Source organism: Pelodiscus sinensis, chromosome 4 (genome assembly GCF_049634645.1).
Source record: "Pelodiscus sinensis isolate JC-2024 chromosome 4, ASM4963464v1, whole genome shotgun sequence".
NCBI lineage: Eukaryota > Metazoa > Chordata > Testudines > Trionychidae > Pelodiscus > Pelodiscus sinensis.
Window position 1 is genome coordinate 132,672,359 of NC_134714.1, and position 18,385 is coordinate 132,690,743.

The window sequence follows — 18,385 nt, forward strand, 5'->3', positions numbered from 1 at the left end:
AATTTTTGTAATTTTTGTAACCACCCTGTGAATCCACCATCAATCAATGGCCAGACCCTATCCATTTATCACTCACAATCCCCTCATCCATTCCATTCCTACCACCCTCTTCTTCAGAGACTAAAATACCACACAACAGAACAGAGAGGAAGATCGTATAGAGAATCTGCTGATATTGTATAAATATTTAGGGATTTTTTTCTGTTCATTTTATGTGGTAGAGAAACGTAATCCTTACATATTACTTCTTATTCAATTCAGTGTGGAATAGCACAAATGAGGCACATACTTGGTGTGCTCTCTTGGAAACATTACCCTTGTTAATACTGGTCTTCCTGTTCCTTTAACTTAAAAAATGGGCCACTTTTCTAACCCTCATGCATGAAGAATACCAGGATATCTCTCCAATGACCCGATAAAGCACACAGACTGCAGAGTAACAGGTGGGTGTGCAAAACCCTTTGGTTTAGTCATAAGAAATCACACAATTCAACCTTTCAAGTATACAATGAAACGAGCCTCAATACAAAGAAGAGGGGGAAAGATTTGTTCTTCTTTTCTTTCCCAATACCAAGGACTACATACTTGCAAAGCATGTTGCTTATATATTTTATTCTCATTCCTGTGAAAAAAGTACCTCCTTGAATTTTGCTGGGGTGGTATCCTAAGGAAGTTGTGGTCTCAGTTGGGGCTGGCAGACCTTGTTGGAATACAAATAAATTCATAATAACAACAAAATTATCATGAACAATGCTGCCTGTGGACACTGCAAAGTGACATTGCAAAGAGCTAGGAATGGAATTCAGCTGTTTTTCACTCCGCCACTGAATCTGTACCAAGTTAAAGAGGTTTATGAAAGGGTGAGAGGTTTATGTATTGCTTTTCGCAGGGCGTCCTTCACCTCCCTGTTCCTCAGGCTGTAGACAAGGGGGTTCAACATGGGGATCACCAGTGTGTAGAAGACTGTGGCTATTTTGTCTGTTTCCATGGAATAGCTGGAGGCAGGACGTAAATACATGAAGAGCTGGGTGCCATGGAACATAATAACCACAGTTAAGTGACAAGTGCAGGTGGAGAAGGCTTTGCGCCGGCCCTCGGCAGAGCGGATCTGCAGGATGGTGGAGATGATACAGACATAGGAGAGGAGGATGGTCACAATGCTGATAACTATAGTGTAGCACACAGAGGCAAACAGCACAATCTCAAAGATGTGGGTGTCAGAGCAGGAAAGCGCCAGCAGAGCGGGGGTTTCACATAAAAAATGTTTGATAACATTGGAGCTGCAGAATGACAGCTGGAGTAAAAAGCAGATGTTTATTGTTGAATCAGCCAACGCCACCCCATAGACACCAGCCATCAGCTGGTTACAACGCTGCCTGGACATAGTGAGCGTATAGTGTAGCGGGTTAGAAATGGCCACATAACGGTCATATGCCATCACAGCCAGCAAGAGACACTCAACATCTTGAAAAATGATACCAAAGTACATGTTTAAATAGCAAACAGTGTAGGAAATGCTTTTCTTCTCAGATAAGAAATTTTGTAACATATTAGGGGCAGTTACTGAGGAAAAGCAGAGATCACAGAAAGACAAATTCTGGAGGAAAAAGTACATGGGGGTGTGGAGTCGGGGATCAATTGTGATTAACGCGATCATCCCAGCATTCCCCACCAGGGTGAATACATAAATCAGTAAGAACAACACAAACAGGGGGAGCTGCAGCTCCAGACGGTCTGTCAGTCCTGAGAGAATGAACTCAGTCACCACCGAGTGATTTCCCTCTTCCATCTCCTCTGAGCTGAGATCAGGCAGCTTCAGAGATGTGGGCAGGTGAATGGCTCAGGGAACCTGTCCCTTTTCTGTAAAGAAGTAAGTGATGAAAAATGGAGGTCAGTTTCTTAATAAGTAGTATTGCGATGTCAAGGAAGGACTTAGGACACAAAGCCAAATGCTCACAGCGTACTGTTCCTTTTTTTAAATCAATTTCACCATGCACGTATAAGGACATGCGGGTTAATCTTATGTCCCCTGCCTCCACCATCACTAATTTAAGCAGCAACGACTGACCTGTGAGTCTAGAGTGAACCACCATCCCATTGTGACACGATTATTGCTGAGCTCAAAAAGTGGTGAAAGTAAACGGGTGTCAATCAATCCACCCTCTTTGGACAAGGGGAGCTCTGTGGCTCAGCATGTCGGATGGGCTGTGTCCAGACTCAGGCCTTTTTTCGAAAAAACTTCCCCTGCGTCCAGACTCAAGCCGCGTTCTTTCGAAATTAAATCGAAAGAACGCGGCTTTTCTTTCGATGGCGGTAAACCTCATTTCACGAGGAAGAACGCCTTCTTTCGAAAGTTCCTCTTTCGAAAGAAGGCGTTCTTCAATGTAAATAGGGCTTCTTCGAAAGACAGCATCCAGACTCACTGGATGCTTTCTTTCGAAAAAGCAATCCGCTTTTTCGAAAGTTCAACGTGCAGTCTAGACGCTCTCTTTCGAAAGAGGCTTGCAGTCTAGACATAGCCATGGAGGAAAAGCTTGTGTGCTGTAATAATTACACGTCAAGGCATCTGACTATCTAATTTACATTGGTCTCTATGAACACCCAGGTACATTATAAAAGATACTAAATTCAGTGATTATGCAGTAGCCTCTTGTTTCCAAAGAAAGAGCTTGTTCTTTTACCTTTGGAGGTAGCGGATGTGGTGAATTTTTTTAGTCTTGAAACCTGCCAAACACCATCAAGCCCGTCTGTGTGTGACTGTGATGCAGAAGAATAGCTCGTACCTGCTGACAGCAGAGAGACACATGGCAGTGTTTCTCTATTAAGCACCTGTTCGGAGGTTTTGAGAAGATTTATACTGAGATCAGTGATGTATGGGACGTGCTCCCTGAAACAACAGGGAATAGATGAGCTCAGAGTGGAACAACACCTAATTAATCCATTCAGTGAAGCAAAGCTCTCCCCAGTGTAACTCGTACCCAGAGGAGTAAGTGTCACACTATTTCCTCCTGTGTTACTAAATGATGCAATGTCTAATAGAGTTACAGTGCATGAATTTGGGGTATACTTCAGCCTGAAGTTTTTAGTTGAACCAAGTAGTGAGCAGAGCTCATCAACAAAGGGCAAGTGAAAACCAAAGTTTTGCAAATCTCAATGGGCCCTACAGATACTCAACCCTGCCATTCTCTTTCATGGCTTCCAGGTTCAATGCCATCCCCTCCACACTCTGCAATGGATGGTCTCTCCTCTTGTTGATCTGCCCATAGCTATGGGGACTCTGGTGATAGCTATCACCACAGTCTGGGGAGGAGGGAAGCCTGATATTTTGATGGAAAGCTGATAATTTCCATGCAAAAGATCATTCCCTAAAAATAGATGAAATGGCTTGATTTTGAAATAACTCACGGCACGAGACCTGTGCACCATGCACTAATACCATGCGTGTGCATCCCAGTTATGCACCCGGCACCCTTTTCCCTATGCGCACCGCCCTCTTCTGTTGCACCCCACTCACTAACCCAGTTTCCTGCCTTATTGTCTTTATAAACCTTCCCCTGAGAATGGTTCGGGTTGGTTCTCTTCTGCCCGTCCATTGGTCTTCGTCGATCCGCTTGTAGCTGTGTTGTTGTTCGTCTTTGTCTGTCAACTCTGAGGAGTGCCATCTACACGTGGCCTGGCCAAGGCTGCTCAGGTCCAGCACTAGTTGCGTCCTCCTGAGGGTGAGAGAAGTCTCCTCTCTGCAAGGATTTTGGGGACTGGTGATCTTGGACTCTGGGACTATACCACCATTTTACACCTACGGACTTCACCTAACCTAAGGATTGGTGATCAGGAATCCGGAGGCGTCCACCACGTGGAGAGGTGAGGATCTACTTTGAGGACCTACTCAGGATCCAGAACTGATCGGGACCCCGAGAGATCTTCCTGCAGTCCTCCCTCAAGGCTTCCAATTAGCCACGAGGTAGAAGGCCACAGGCGTCCATCGCCACCTTCTGTGTTTTAAGTATAACTCCTTTTGTATATGGGATCTCTCCTATCTCCTTTTCTTCCAGGCTAGGGTGGGACATTTACTGTTTTCTTGTTGATTGATATGTGTTCACGATCTTTTAAAATATATGGTTTGGCTCTAAATTCTGTCTCAGACCTGATTTGTGACTAGCTGTTCACCAGTGATAGATATGGGTACCAGGTCGAATCTGGTTTCTGTGGGGGAGGTGCATTAGGCTTTAATTAATTGCCCACAGCAATTGTTTACCTGAGCCTTCCGGGTAACGGTTATGTTGATATAACAGTAGTGTGGAGGCTCCAGTATCACTATTTTGAAATAACTGCTCCCCGGAGTAATTCAAATCCATTACTCCCCAGTGATTCCTGGGGCTCTGAGTCAAGGTAGAGTATTCACATTAATGGAGCTTGCTTCAGACTACGGGTACATCTACACTAGCCCCCTAGTTCAAACTAGCGAGGGTAACGAGGGCAACCGAAATTGCAAATGAATCATGGGATTTAAATATTCTGTGCTTCATTAGCATGTTCCTGGGCAGTTGCCATTTTGGAAACTGACTAGACTGGAATAACTGCCTGTGTCTACACGCAGCAGTGAAACAGGAGTTTGAAGTAAACCCCTAACTCGAATTAGTTGTTTCTCCTCATTGAATGAGGTTTAACAGCTAATTTGAGTTAAGGGGTTTACTTTGAACTCCCATTTCATTGTCGCGTGTAGACACAGGCAGTTATTCCGGGCTAGTCAGTTTCCAAAATGGCGACCATCTGGGAACATGCTAATGAAGCATGGGATATTTAAATCCCGTGCTTCATTTGCAATTTCAGTCACCCTCATTCGCCTTCCTAGTTCAAATTAGGGGGCTAGTGTAGACGTATCCTAATTTTATTTTGCTATATAAATGTTGTTATTTCAGGAGTTATTAAATCAATTTGAGTTCTTTTGAAATAGATTCCCAGTGTACACATGCCCTTAGGAAACAATGAGTAGTGCTGTGGCTCTATAGGGCATGTCTATGCTAGGAAACCAGTTCAAAATTACTAAAATGGGCTTCATAGCACCTGATTTACCAAAACCGAAATAGCGTGTCCCAACTCTGGGAAGCCTTGAAATGAGTTCAAGGAAGGCAGGCTCCATTAATATGGATTTGCTACCTCAGATATACAGCCCCAGGGAGCTCTGGGGAGTAGTTATTTTGAAATAGCAATTCTGGAGCACCCACACTATTGTTATTTTTAAATAACTATTTTGAAATTAACACTATTCCTTGAGAAAAGCAAGGGTTTATCTTTCAAAATAAGCAGGCCATTATTTTGAATTAACAGGCTTGATAGTGTGGACACTGTGCTTAATAATTAAACCTATGTTGGGTTATTTCAAATTCAAGCCCTAGTGTGGATTAGGGCTTAGAGACTCACAAAAATATATAGTATTATGAGCTTTTATGGATAAGACCCACCTCATCAGACGAGGTAGGGTAGAACAAGTAGTTCTCTTGTGTTTTATGTTCTATATATTTAAATAGTTGTTGTGGTGTCTGTCCTGAACGTGGTAGTGTGTATCTTGTGGGAGAGGTGGAATTGTTTTTGTGCTTATTTTTTGTTTTCCTGTCTTTAAAAAATGTTGATATATTTTTGTTGTAATGTGTCTTTTGAAAAATGATAATTTGCTGATCAGCATCATCCTGATAAAATATGTTTGGCAACAATCTATGTGATGATGTATAATTCCTCGGCATGGTGTTATTAACATATGTTCCCAGTTGAGGTTGGCAAAGAGATGAGTCTTAAACAAAACAATGTCTGCTGTGATTAATTTTGAATTTAAGGAACAAATAGTCATCGAGCGGGAAGAGAAACAAAGGAAGCTCAAAAAGGCGAGGAAAACCAGCAGGGAACATCCTTCCACATAGACATTTTGTCTCCTTGTTATCAGGAGGAAATGTTTGTCAAAGGGGGTGGGATAGGGCTAAAAAGGAAGGGGCAGACACCACGACGCACTTCTGTTTCTGCTGTTTGAGTCACTTTATCAGAACGTATAAAAGAAACAGCAATTAGACTGAGGAATTGTCTTGACCTAAGAAGTGCAGTCAATAAGATGGCTCAAACTGCGTGGCAAGAAAAACTTTTCTTTTAATTTCATATCAGTTGTTAAATTACACCGAAATTTTAGCTTTATTTTTCATGCAATTTTGCCTGACTTCCATGCCTCACGATTTGTACTCACTTAAAATCCATGACTTTCTGGTCAATCCCTTTGTTTTAATGTTTTATCTGATCTGTGCAAATTGCCTGAGAAATTCAGATGCATGCATACTTTTGCTATTAAGGAAATAATGGTCAATGTATCCTGTACTATCTAGGAGAGGGCTTGGCAGCAGAAGACGTAAATTTCAGGAGGGAAATTGAAGGCTGTGGAGTGTGCTGGGGTGACCTTGAAGTACAACCAAGGCCGGTGAGAGCTGGAGTGTAACCCGAGTGTGGGTGGCAGTCTGGAGAGAGATGATCCAGGTGTATGAAGCATGCTGGAAGGGGTTTTATGAGTGGCCCATCTGGAAGCCACTTCAGCAAGGTCCTGAAAGGCATGCAAAGCTGCAGGCATGTGTGACACAGCTGCTGATTAATCTGAGTTGCACCCTGGCTCCTCACAGGCTCCCATCCAGAATTAATCCCAGTAACAGCAGGGCTGTGTCTAGACTGGCATGATTTTCTGCCAATGCTTTTGACGGAAAAGTTTTTCTGTTAAAAGCATTTGCAGAAAAGAGCATGTATATGGGCACGGAGGCTTTTGCGCAAAAGCATTTTTTGCGGAAAAGCGTCTGTGCCAATCTAGAAGCGGTTTTGCTCAAGAAAGCCCCTAACGCCATTTTCGCCATTGGGGCTTTTTTGCATAAAACAGTCTTTAGCTGTCTACACTGGCCCTCTTGTGCAAATACATTTGCGCAAGAGGGCTTTTTCCCGAACGGGAGCATCATAGTATTTGCGCAAGACCACTGACAATCTTACATTAGATCGTCAGTGTTCTTGCGCAAATTCAAGCGGACAGTGTAGACAGCTGGCAAGTTTTTCCACAAAAGCAGCTGCTTTTGTGGAAAAACTTGCCAGTCTAGAAGCAGCCCAGAGGTGTGGTTCTCACAGGGTTAGATTAATCTGAAAGGGCGAGGTTACCACACGGAAGGGCCCATGTACTGATCCACAGCTATGTATGCACAAGGACACTGTGGTCATACCCTGCCTCTAAGGAGAGCCATTGTAGGGCCAGTGATGTCTCTTTCTTTCTTCATGGTGATAGCAGAAAACCTCCTCCATGTATTAGGCTGGTGTTACTCAGGGCTACCAGGCACATTGGTGTCCCATTGCCCCGTGTGATGCAAATCTCTGAAACCTTGAAGGCTTGATTGTATTAGGAGGAAAATCACCTTTTGAGTAATCCATAGGCGAAGGGGTTGCATATAATGTGCACAAAGTCACATTTCCCAGAGCACCAGCAGAAACAACCAAGAGTTTCTGGAGTCAGAAACTCAAATCATCTGTCACTAAGTGTCTGTGCCCAGGAAAAAGTGATGTCCCTGCTTCAAGTCTAGGAGTTTTGCCCATAATGCCATTACGTATGGTATAGAATGCAGACACATGTGTTGAGGGGTGGGGTGGGGGATTCCAATAAAGAAGAGACTAGAGAGAGGACTGGGCAAACTGTGGTGCACAGTGACTGAAAAACTGAGGGTGGAAAAAAATGAAATTTTATTGGAGGGCCTCTGTAGCAGAAAAATAATAATAGAGATGTAGGCATGTTAGTCTGGTCTTAGTGAAACAAAAGACAGGACTATGCAGTGCTTTAAAGACTAACAAGAAAGCTCATCACCTAATAATCCATCATGTTAGTCTTTAAAGTGCTGCATAGTCCTGTCTTTTGTTTGAGCAGAAAAAGGGACTGTTTTAGCCACTGCAGAGGTGGGCACAGAGACCTCACTGAAGGCCAGACAAGAAAGGCAAAGATGAGGGCAGTCATGGGGGAGGCTGCCTCATTCCAGCATAGAAAGGGTTAAAAGCCGGGCACAGAGGGTATAGACATGCATTTGGTCTAGCACTCTGTAATTTGGAACTCAGTTCCTGGATCAATAACAGCCCTCTCGTGTGACCTTGAAGCAAGAATTTACATTCTCTGTGCTTCAGCTCCTCATTTGTGAAAGGGAGATACGACAGTGCTACCTAACACGGAAGTTGTGTCAATAAATACAATAATGATTTTGAGGTGCTCAGAAACGCATCATTGATGAGAGTCACAAAAGAGCCTCCAAACAAGTAGAGTTACTCCCATTGAGAGATGGCCAAAGGGAGGCAGAAAGAATATAAGATCCACATTTTTTTTTGCTTCTCCATTGGCTCCCTGAAATAATAGATTCTTTTGAAAATGCTTCCTCCTCTATTGGGAAAGAGAAGAGGCAACTAAGTAATGAGCAGACTGGGAGGATTTTTTTTAAATTCAGATCACTCCCATATTTTTAATTTCCCATCATTAAATATAGATAGTATAAATAAAGTTGCTACCACACGTAGTAATTTAAAAGAATTATTTACAGTGAATAGAATTCCATGGGAGCTTGGGAGGGAAGAATCTCTTTGCCGCTACTTTTAGTACCAGCAAATACTGGAGCAACTTATCAGCTCTTTTACTGTTCACTATAGAAGCTAAAAATCTCCATGTCTAGGAGTTGTGAGCATCACGTTTCTTAGTCTCATAACACCAAATTATAGAAAGGGCCTGGGAATTCATAGACTCCATAATTTAGTTTCATAACTCTCCTGTCAACATAGCATCATGTAAATCAGATTAAGTTATCTTGACTTTACACTAGTGTACCTTAGATTGATTGGCAGCATTAGCATAAGGAGAGCAGACTCAGTACAAAGAAGAGGGGGATAGATTTGATGTCCTTCTTTTCTTTCCCAATACCAAGGGCTTCATGATTGCACAACACATTATCTATTTTATGCTCATGCATGTGAAACAGGAGCCTCCTTGAATAGCCTAATAAAGACTTGATATTTGCTGGGGTTTGCAGACCTTGTTGGAATACATATTTATGATAATAACAATTTGATCATGAACAATGCTATCATTGGATGCTGCAAAATGACATTGCAGTAGACTGGGAATGGAATTCAACTATTTTTGCCTACCACCACTGAATCTGTACTGAAAAAAAGAGATTTATCAATGAGTAACAGGTTTATGTATTATTTTATGCAAGGCGCCCTTCACCTCCCTGTTCCTCAGGCTGTAGATGATGGGATTCAACAAGGGGACTACAACCGTGTAGAAAACTGAGGCTATTTTGTCGGTGTCCATGGAATAGCTGGAGGTAGGACGTAAATACATGAAGAGTTGGCTGCCATGGAACATGACCACCGCCATCAAGTGACAAGTGCAGGTGGAGAAGGCTTTATACCGGCCCTCGGCAGAGCGGATCTGCAGGATGCTGGAGATGATAAAGACATAGGAGAGAAGGATGGTCACAACGCTGAACACTGTAGTGTAGCATACGGAGGCAAATAGCACACTCTCATTGATGCGGGTGTCAGAGCAGGAGAGCGCCAGCAGTGGGGGCGTGTCACAGAAGAAATGTTTGATAATGTTGGAGCTGCAGAATGACAGCTGGAGTGAAAAGCAGATAATTATTGTTGAATCAGCCAATGCCACCCCATAGACTCCAGCCATCAGCTGGTTACAACGCTGTCTCGACATAGTGAGCGTATAGCGCAGTGGGTTAGAAATGGCCACATAACGATCATACGCCATCACAGCCAGCAAGAGACACTCAGTATCTTGAAAAATGATACAGAAGTACAATTGTATATGGCAGCCAGTGTAGGAAATGCTTTTCTTCTCAGATAAGAAATTTTGCAGCATCTTAGGGGCAATTACTGATGAACAACAGATATCACAGAAAGACAAATTCTGGAGGAAAAAATACATTGGGGTGTGAAGTCGGGGGTCAATGATGATTAACAAGATCATTCCCCCATTCCCCACCAGGGTGATAATATAAATCAGAAGGAACAAAATAAAGAGAGGGACCTGCAATTCCAGACGATCCGTCAGTCCAGAGAGAATGAACTCAGACACCCATGAGTGATTTCCCCCTTCCATCTCCTCTGAGCTGAGATGAGGCAGCTACAGGGATTTGGCCCAGCCAGTAGTGGGGACAGTGACTCAGGAAAACTAACCCTTTGCTGTAATGAAGGAAGCAAACAAAAATGAGGATCGGTTTCTTATTGGACTCAATTACAATCTCAGGGAAGGACTTTGTCTACGGAGCCAGATGTTCACAACTGATAATGTTCACAACTGTACGCATACGAGGACATTCAGGTTATCCCCTCTGGTTACTAATTTAAGCTGCAAAGACTGTCTTGTGAGTCTAGAGTCAACCACCATCCCATTGTTACAAGATTATAACTTAGCTCAAGATGGGGTGAGAGCAAAAGATTATAAATCTTTCTATTTGTCTTTGGCAAGAGCAGCTCTTTATGTCGCTTTTTAGGAAAAGCTTGTTTGCTGTAAAAATTAAGTTTCCATGCATCTGACTATCTATCTGAGGGTACGTCTAAACTACATGCCTCCGTCGATGGAGGCATGTAGATTAGCCAGATCGGCAGAGGGAAATGAAGCCGCGATTAAAATAATCGCGGCTTCATTTAAATTTAAATGGCTGCCCCGCTCTGCCGATCAGCTGTTTGTCGGCAGATCGGGGCAGTCTGGACGCGACGCGCCGACAAAGAAGCCTTTCTTGATCGGCACAGGTAAACCTGGTTTCACGAGGCTTACCTGTGCCGATCAAGAAAGGCTTCTTTGTCGGCGCGTCGCGTCCAGACTGCCCCGATCTGCCGACAAACAGCTGATCGGCAGAGCGGGGCAGCCATTTAAATTTAAATGAAGCCGCGATTATTTTAATCGCGGCTTCATTTCCCTCTGCTGATCTGGCTAATCTACATGCCTCCGTCGACGGAGTCATGTAGTCTAGACACACCCTGAATGAAAATCCAGACACATTATGAAAGACACTAAATTCAGGGATTATTCAGTAGCCTATCTTTTTCAAGCAAAGAGCTTGTTCTGTTCCTTCATGGGAGAGCAGTTGCAATATTTTTTTTTTTTTAGTGCTGGAGATCTTGAAACCGTACCTGCCAAACTCCAATCAAGTCCGTCTGTGTGTGACTGTGATGCAGGAGAATAGCGCGTATCTTCTGACAGCAGAGAGAGACATGGGGATGTTTCCCCACTGACAGAAACTGCCTGTTTGGAGCTTTTGGAAACTTTTATACCCAGATCTGTGATCCATGGGACATGCTCCTTGAAACAACTGGGAATAGTTGAACTCAGAGTGGAATAACACCTAATTAATCCATTCGGTGACCTAAAGTCCTCCTCAGTGTAACTCGTACCCTGAGGAGTAATTGTCTCACTCTTTCCTCCTGTGTTACTAAATGACGCAATTTCTACCAGCGTTACAGTGTATGAAGTTCGGGGTATATTTCATCCTGAAGTTTTTAGTTGAACCAGGTACTGAGCAGAGCTGATCAACAAATGGAAGATGGAAACCAAAGTCTTCCAAATCTCATGCAGCCCTGCAGATCCTCCACCCCACCATTGTCTTTCATGGCTCCCAGACTCAACCAGAACCCCCACACACACTATAGAGGTTGGTCTGTGCTCTAGCTGATCTGCCCATAGATATCACCAGAGTTTCATAGCCACTGCTCGGGGAGGAGGAGAGTTTGGGTTTGTCTACACTACACCATTATTTCAAAATCTTATTTTGAAATAGTTAATTCAAAAAAAGTTATTTTGAAATAATGCGTCTACACAGAAAATGCATTTCGAAATAGCGTTTTGCTATTTCAAAATAGTGCATCCACACTGAGTGGATGCTGAATCACATTTAAGGCCGGTTGGAACCAGGTCCAGCAGCGCATCAGATGAAGAGTTACTTTGTATGGCTGCTGCCTGAGGCTATTTGAGGCCTATTCTTAAAGGGACCCCCCCCCCCCGGACAGCTGGTTCTTAGGTTTCCCTGCTTGCTTGCCTACCTTGATGAGGGACAGAAAGCATTTTGTCTCTGTGTGCTCTGGTTGCCCTCACTCGGGACACCACAGCACTCTGCAACATGAAGCCAGAGCTGCCCCTGGGCACTCTGGTACTTCTTGTAGATGCGTCGCTGAGAGCCTGGCTGCACTTTCTGCAGGCTGCCATCCGGGAGGTCCATCGGGGGCTGTCAGTATCCAGGAGGCCCTGCGAGAGATCTTCCACCCTGAGGAGCACTAAGAGCCTCCATGGTCTGCCCCACTGGGGGCTTGTGCCTCATTCTTCCCTCATGTCCTTCCACTTACCCCTCCCTAACCCTCCTTCCTGATGTCAAATAAAATAAATATATTTTCATGAACACAAACTCTTTATTTAACAAAACTGGGGGAGAAGAGAGTGGAGAAGAGAGGGAAAGGGGAAACCTGGGAGGAGGGAGCTGGAAGGGGGAAGTAAGGGGAAGTAGGGAGAGGGGAAGCTGAGGGTTGGGGATCTCACTGAACCAACTTGATTTTCACGCCGCATCTGCCACAGTGGCAGCACCTCCCCGAGCCAGGCGATGTTGGCGCGTGTGTAGAAGCTGCGGGGGCTGGCAAGAGGCAGTGACAGAGCTGGCCAGCGAGCCGAGGAGGTGAGGCCAGGGTGGGAGAATCTGTGCTGCAGCTTGAGTAGGGTTACCATACATCCGTTTTTTCTTGGACATGTCCTTGTTTTCACATGTTAAATCGCCATCTTGATGGGTTTTTTAAAAGGCAAAGGGGATGCAGGAGAAGGCGGGGGCACATGCCTTCAATGGAACATTCGGAGCTGCGCACCTGGACCAGTCACAACAGTGATGCGCACGGGCCCCAGCACATGGAGGGAAAAGCATGTGGCTCCTGTGAGACCCAGGGCGTAAACCTCTAGCTTACCAGATATATATCCCAAGCTCTGTGGGAGGGGAGGGGCATTGAGTTAGAGCAGGGAGGTTGGGTGTGCGTGGCTCTGGGGGAATGAGGACATTGGATTTGAGTAGGGGATCTGGGGATACCTGGTGCTAGTGGAGGGCATGGGAATTGGGTTGGAGTGGGAGGACTGGAGGGTGCCTGGCTCTGAAAGAGGGGTGGGTGCATTGGGTTAGAGCAGGAGAATAAGGGGGATACCTGGCAATGGGGATTGGGAAGGGCATTGGATTGGAGCAGGAGGGCTGGAGGGTGTCTGCCTACAAACAACAAGAGTTACTCCCATTGAGAGATGGACAAAGAAAGGCAGGAAGAATATAAGATCCACATTTTCTTACTTCTCCATAGATACCCTGAATTAATAGATTCTTTTGAAAATGCTGCCTCCTGTAATTGGAATGAGAAGAGGCAACACGATATTGAGCAGACTGGCAGGATTTTTATTTCAGACTATTCCCATATGTTTAATTGCCCATCATGAAATGTGGACAGTAAAAATAAAGTTGCCACCACAATCGTCATTTAAAAAAATTATTTACATCAAATAGAATTTCATGGGAGTATGGGAGGGAACAATCTATCTGCAGTTACTGTTAGTATCCACAAATGCTGGAGCATCTTATCAGGTCTTTAAGGTTCACCATAGAGGCTAAAATCACAAAGTCTAAGAGTTGTGAGCATCATGTTTCTAATCCATTAACACCAAGGTATAGAAAGGGCCTAGGAATTGAAAGGCTGCATAATTCAGTGTTGTAACTTTCCCCTCAACATACCATTGTGTGTATACTGCTGTAAGTTATGCTGACTTTAAAATAGTGTACTTTAAATTGACTTCCTGCATTAGCATAGACCAATCCTCAGAAAGATTCAGGAGAGGTCATAGCACACATGCCAAGGCACTACCCAGCAATATTGGAGACCCAATTTTCAAATAACTTCTCCCTATGAGATAAAGTGAGAATTAAGCAAGAATTGACCTGTGTCTGCCACACTCACAGGAGAGCTCTACTCATTGGACAAAAGGATACAAGGGAAGCAGCAACATCACTGCCTCTTCCATTCCCATCCATTTGGTCAGTTTAGGCACTTCATTGTCTTTGCTTCTACATTGAAAATTCCCCAAGAAGGAAAGAAAATGTTCCATTTCCAATTATGTTAAATGTTTCCATCAGCTGAAAAGGTAATTTTGGTCCATGTTTTCCACTTGCCAAATATTTTGGGAATTGTCAGATTGGAATCAGATTGAACTGAATTTCTTTTTCAGATTTGTAACCACCTCTTCACTCCACCATCAATCAATGGCTGGACTCTATCCATTTATCACTCACAGTCCCCTCAGCCATTCCATTCCTACCACCCCTGTTCTTCAAAATCTAAAATACCATTCAACAGAACAGAGAGGAATATCTCATAGAGACACTGCTGATGGTGTATAAATATTTAGTGATTTTTCTTTCTGTTTAATCTATATGGTAGAGAAACCTAAACCTTTCCATATTACTTCTTATTCAATTCAGTGTGGAATAGTACAAATGAGGCACACTCTCGGTGCCCTCTCTTGGAAACATTACCCTTGCTAATACTTATGTTCCTGTCCCTTTAACTTAAAAGAAGGGGCTACTTTTCAAAACCTCGTGGATGAACAGATACCAGGATATCTCTTCAATGACCTGTAAAGAACATAGATTGCAGACTGACAGGAGGCTTTGTGAAACATCCTTTGCTTTTGTTATATCACACACTTCTACTTTACAACTGTACAATGAATCCATCTGTACAATGAATCTTCAATACAAAGAAGAGAGGGATAGGTTTGATGTCCTTCTTTTCTTTCCCAACACCAAGAACTTCATGATTGCAAAGCAAATTTAAAAATTTATTCTCATGCATGTAAAACAGGATCCTCCTTGAATTTAGTTGGGCCAGTATCCTAATGAAGTCTTGATCACTGCTGGCATTTGCAGACCTTGTTGGAATACAAATTTATGATAATTAAAATATGATCATGAACAATACTACCATTGGATGCTGCAAAATGACATTGCAATTGTCTGGGAATGGAATTCAGCTGTTTTTGTTCTTCTCCGCTGAATTTGTACTGAATTAAAGACATTATGAAGAAGTGACAGGTTTATATATTGCTTTCCACAGGGCATCTTTAACCTCCCTGTTCCTCAGGCTATCGATGAGGGGATGCAACAAAGGGATCACCAGCGAGTAGAACACGGAGGCTATTTTGTCGGTGTCCATGGAATAGCTGGAGGCAGGACGTAAATACATGAAGAGTTGGGTGCCATAGAACATGGCCACCGCTGACAAGTGACAAGTGCAGATGGAGAAGGTTTTGTGCCAGCTCTCGGCAGAGTGGATCTGCAGGATGGTCGAGATGATACAGACATAGGAGAGGAGGATGGTCGCAACGCTGATCATAATAATGTAGTACGTGGAGGCAAACAACACAATCAGAGTGTGTCAGAGCAGGAGAGCGCCAGCAGAGTGGGGCTTTCACAGAAGAAATGTTTGATAACATTGGAGCTGCAGAATGATAGCTGGAATAAAAAGCAGATGATTATCATTGAATCAACAAGTGCCACCCCATAAATTCCAGCCATCAGCTCTGCCAGAACAGCTGATCGTCAGCACAGCACAGCGGCCATTTTTATTTTAATGAAGCGGGGATTATTTAAATAAATAAATAAGTAAACTACTTTACATGGCTCCGTCAACTGAGCCATGGAGTCTAGACATACCCTCAGATTTTAGATTCTAAAGGATTGCCCACCATGCTATTCTGGGTACGATCTAAAGCAGAGCTACTCAACACACAACCCGTGGACCAGTGTAAGGTTTTAATTTCTTGGACACACTGGGTGCAGGTGAAAACAAACAGAGGATTTATTGATTCACACAGCTGGTAGAGTACTCATCAGGGGTTAACCTGATGAGCACTAATTTAACCAAAACATACATTAGATTATATAGGTAGCAGATGAATGGAGGAGAAGTGATTTGATAGGTCTAGCAGCGGAAGTGAGATATGCACAGAAGCCAATGGTCTACGACAGTTACACAGTATCTCTGCCCATCGCCGATTAACATGTTATCACTAATACAGGTCGTTGTTCCTAACAAGCTAAATAAGCCAACATAAACAAAGGCATGTTGATGGTCATTTTGCTGGCTGGAAATATAATGCATCTCCTGTGGGGGTGGTATTGCCTTGGCACGATCTTTGGGATTCAAGCTTATTTTCTAGGAACAAAGCAGACAATGAAAAACAATCCCGTGCGGTAGTTTGGTTCTTTGGTACCGGCCTTATCAAAGTGAGGCCCTTTTGGAATGTGGTTGCCAGGGGAACCAGGGTCACAGTAACCATTGTACTGTATCTTTCTCAGGCTTGGTCTGATCCTTTCGGATTTGAGTTTGTCAGTTCTCAGCAAGATACCATGGGCTGCCTCAATTTACCCTACAACCACATTCAGCCAGTGGCTCCTTTGCATGTGTCCCACAGTGCCTTGAGCCACTTCCCAAGCCACCTGCCTGCCTCATTGCTGGGGCTCCAGCTGCAGCGCTGAGCCGAGCACCGAGCCGCGTGGCTTTGACCCAGGCCGCGTGCACAGGAGCTGCCAGCTGGTGGGAGGGGGGAGTTGTCAAAAGGCAGTGGCAAAGCACGCCTGCCGCATCTGCCACAGTGGCAGCGCCTCCCCAAGACAGGCTATGTCGGCACAGGCACACAAGCTGCTGGTGGCTGCAAGAAGCAGTGGGGTAGCCGGGCAACGAGGCACGTGGCAAGGCAGTGGCAGAGCTGGGCAGTGAGACAGCGAGGCAGCGGCCCTGGTGAGAAAGATCTGAGCTGGGGATTGGGTAGGGATACCATATGTCCAGTTGTTACCGGATATGTCCTTGTTTTTACGTGTTAAAAGGCCATCCGGATGGTTTTTTTAAAAGGCAAAAAATATCCGGGATTTTTTGCACTGCAAAAGGGATTGGGGAAGGGATGGTGGCATGAGCCATCAATTGAATGTTCAGAGCCACACACCTGGACCATTCACAACCGCGCTGCGCACGGGCCCCAGTGCCTGGAGGGAAAAGCACATGGCACCAGTGAGACCCTGGGTGTTACCCTCCTCCCTGCTAGATTTATGTCCCTGGCTATGCGGGAGAGGAGAGGCATTGAGTTAGAGCAAGGAGGCTGGGGGTGCCTGGTTCTGGGGGAAGGGAGGGCATTGCATTGGAGCAGTGGGTCTGGGGATACCTGGTGCTGGGGGAGGGGATGGGAATTGGGTTGGAGTGGGAAGGCTGAAGGGTGCCTGGCTCAGGGGGAGGAGTGGGTGCAGATGAGCTCAGAGTGGAACAACACCTAATTAATCCATTCAGTGAAGCAAAGCTCTCCCCAGTATAACTCGTACCCGGAGGAGTAAGTGTCACACTATTTCCTCCTGTGTTACTAAATGATGCAATGTCTAATAGAGTTACAGTGCATGAATTTGGGGTATACTTCAGCCTGAAGTTTTTAGTTGAACCAAGTAGTGAGCAGAGCTCATCAACAAAGGGCAAGTGAAAACCAAAGTTTTGCAAATCTCAATGGGCCCTACAGATACTCAACCCTGCCATTCTCTTTCATGGCTTCCAGGTTCAATGCCATCCCCTCCACACTCTGCAATGGATGGTCTCTCCTCTTGTTGATCTGCCCATAGCTATGGGGACTCTGGTGATAGCGATCACCACAGTCTGGGGAGGAGGTAAGCCTGATATTTTGATGGAAAGCTGATAATTTCCATGCAAAAGATCATTCCCTAAAAATAGATGAAATGGCTTGATTTTGAAATCACTTTAGGTCCAGTGAATAATTGGAGCATCTATCTTCCCTGCTCTTTTTGAAATCTGTACTCCTGCTTTTGTGATGGAGTAATATTAATTTCAAAACAATTATGTTACCCAGGCTGGTGCTTTTAAAATGGAGTTTATGATTTAAAATGGAGTCTGCTGATCCTTTTTCACCTCAGCAGTGTCTTTTCCCAACAAAAAGAAGAAGGTTTTGCACTCCACTCTCTGGCCTCTGCACACGGCACCAGACCTGTGCACCCCGCACTAATACCATGCATGCGCATCCCAGTTATGCACCCGGCACCCTTTTCCCTATGCACACCGCCCTCTTCTGTTGCACCCCACTCACTAACCCAGTTTCCTGCCTTATTGTCTTTATAAACCCTCCCCTGAGAATGGTTCAGGTTGGTTCTCTTCTACCCGTCCATTGGTCTTCGTCGATCCGCTTGTAGCTGTGTTGTTGTTCGTCTTCGTCTGTCAACTCTGAGGAGTGCCATCTACACGTGGCCTGGCCAAGGCTGCTCAGGTCCAG

General features: G+C 44.5%; 2 protein-coding genes across 2 annotated transcripts; both read right to left on the reverse strand.

Moving 5' to 3' along the window:
* Positions 1 to 850: 850 nt before the first annotated feature.
* LOC142829348 (olfactory receptor 5AR1-like) lies at positions 851 to 1,789 on the reverse strand. Its single transcript, XM_075928838.1, has one exon. It carries the CDS (start codon positions 1,787 to 1,789, stop codon positions 851 to 853), a length of 939 nt encoding a protein of 312 aa, XP_075784953.1.
* A 7,428-nt stretch (positions 1,790 to 9,217) lies between these two features.
* Positions 9,218 to 10,153, reverse strand: LOC102461976 (olfactory receptor-like protein COR4). The gene has a single exon (XM_006133163.4). It carries the CDS (start codon positions 10,151 to 10,153, stop codon positions 9,218 to 9,220), a length of 936 nt encoding a protein of 311 aa, XP_006133225.4.
* Positions 10,154 to 18,385: the final 8,232 nt, after the last annotated feature.

What these genes read in the sequence shown, in the direction of transcription:
- LOC142829348 (XM_075928838.1), bottom strand. Translation starts at nt 1,789, where the DNA reads ATGGAAGAGGGAAATCACTCGGTGGTGACTGAGTTCATTCTCTCAGGA.
- LOC102461976 (XM_006133163.4), bottom strand. Translation starts at nt 10,153, where the DNA reads ATGGAAGGGGGAAATCACTCATGGGTGTCTGAGTTCATTCTCTCTGGA.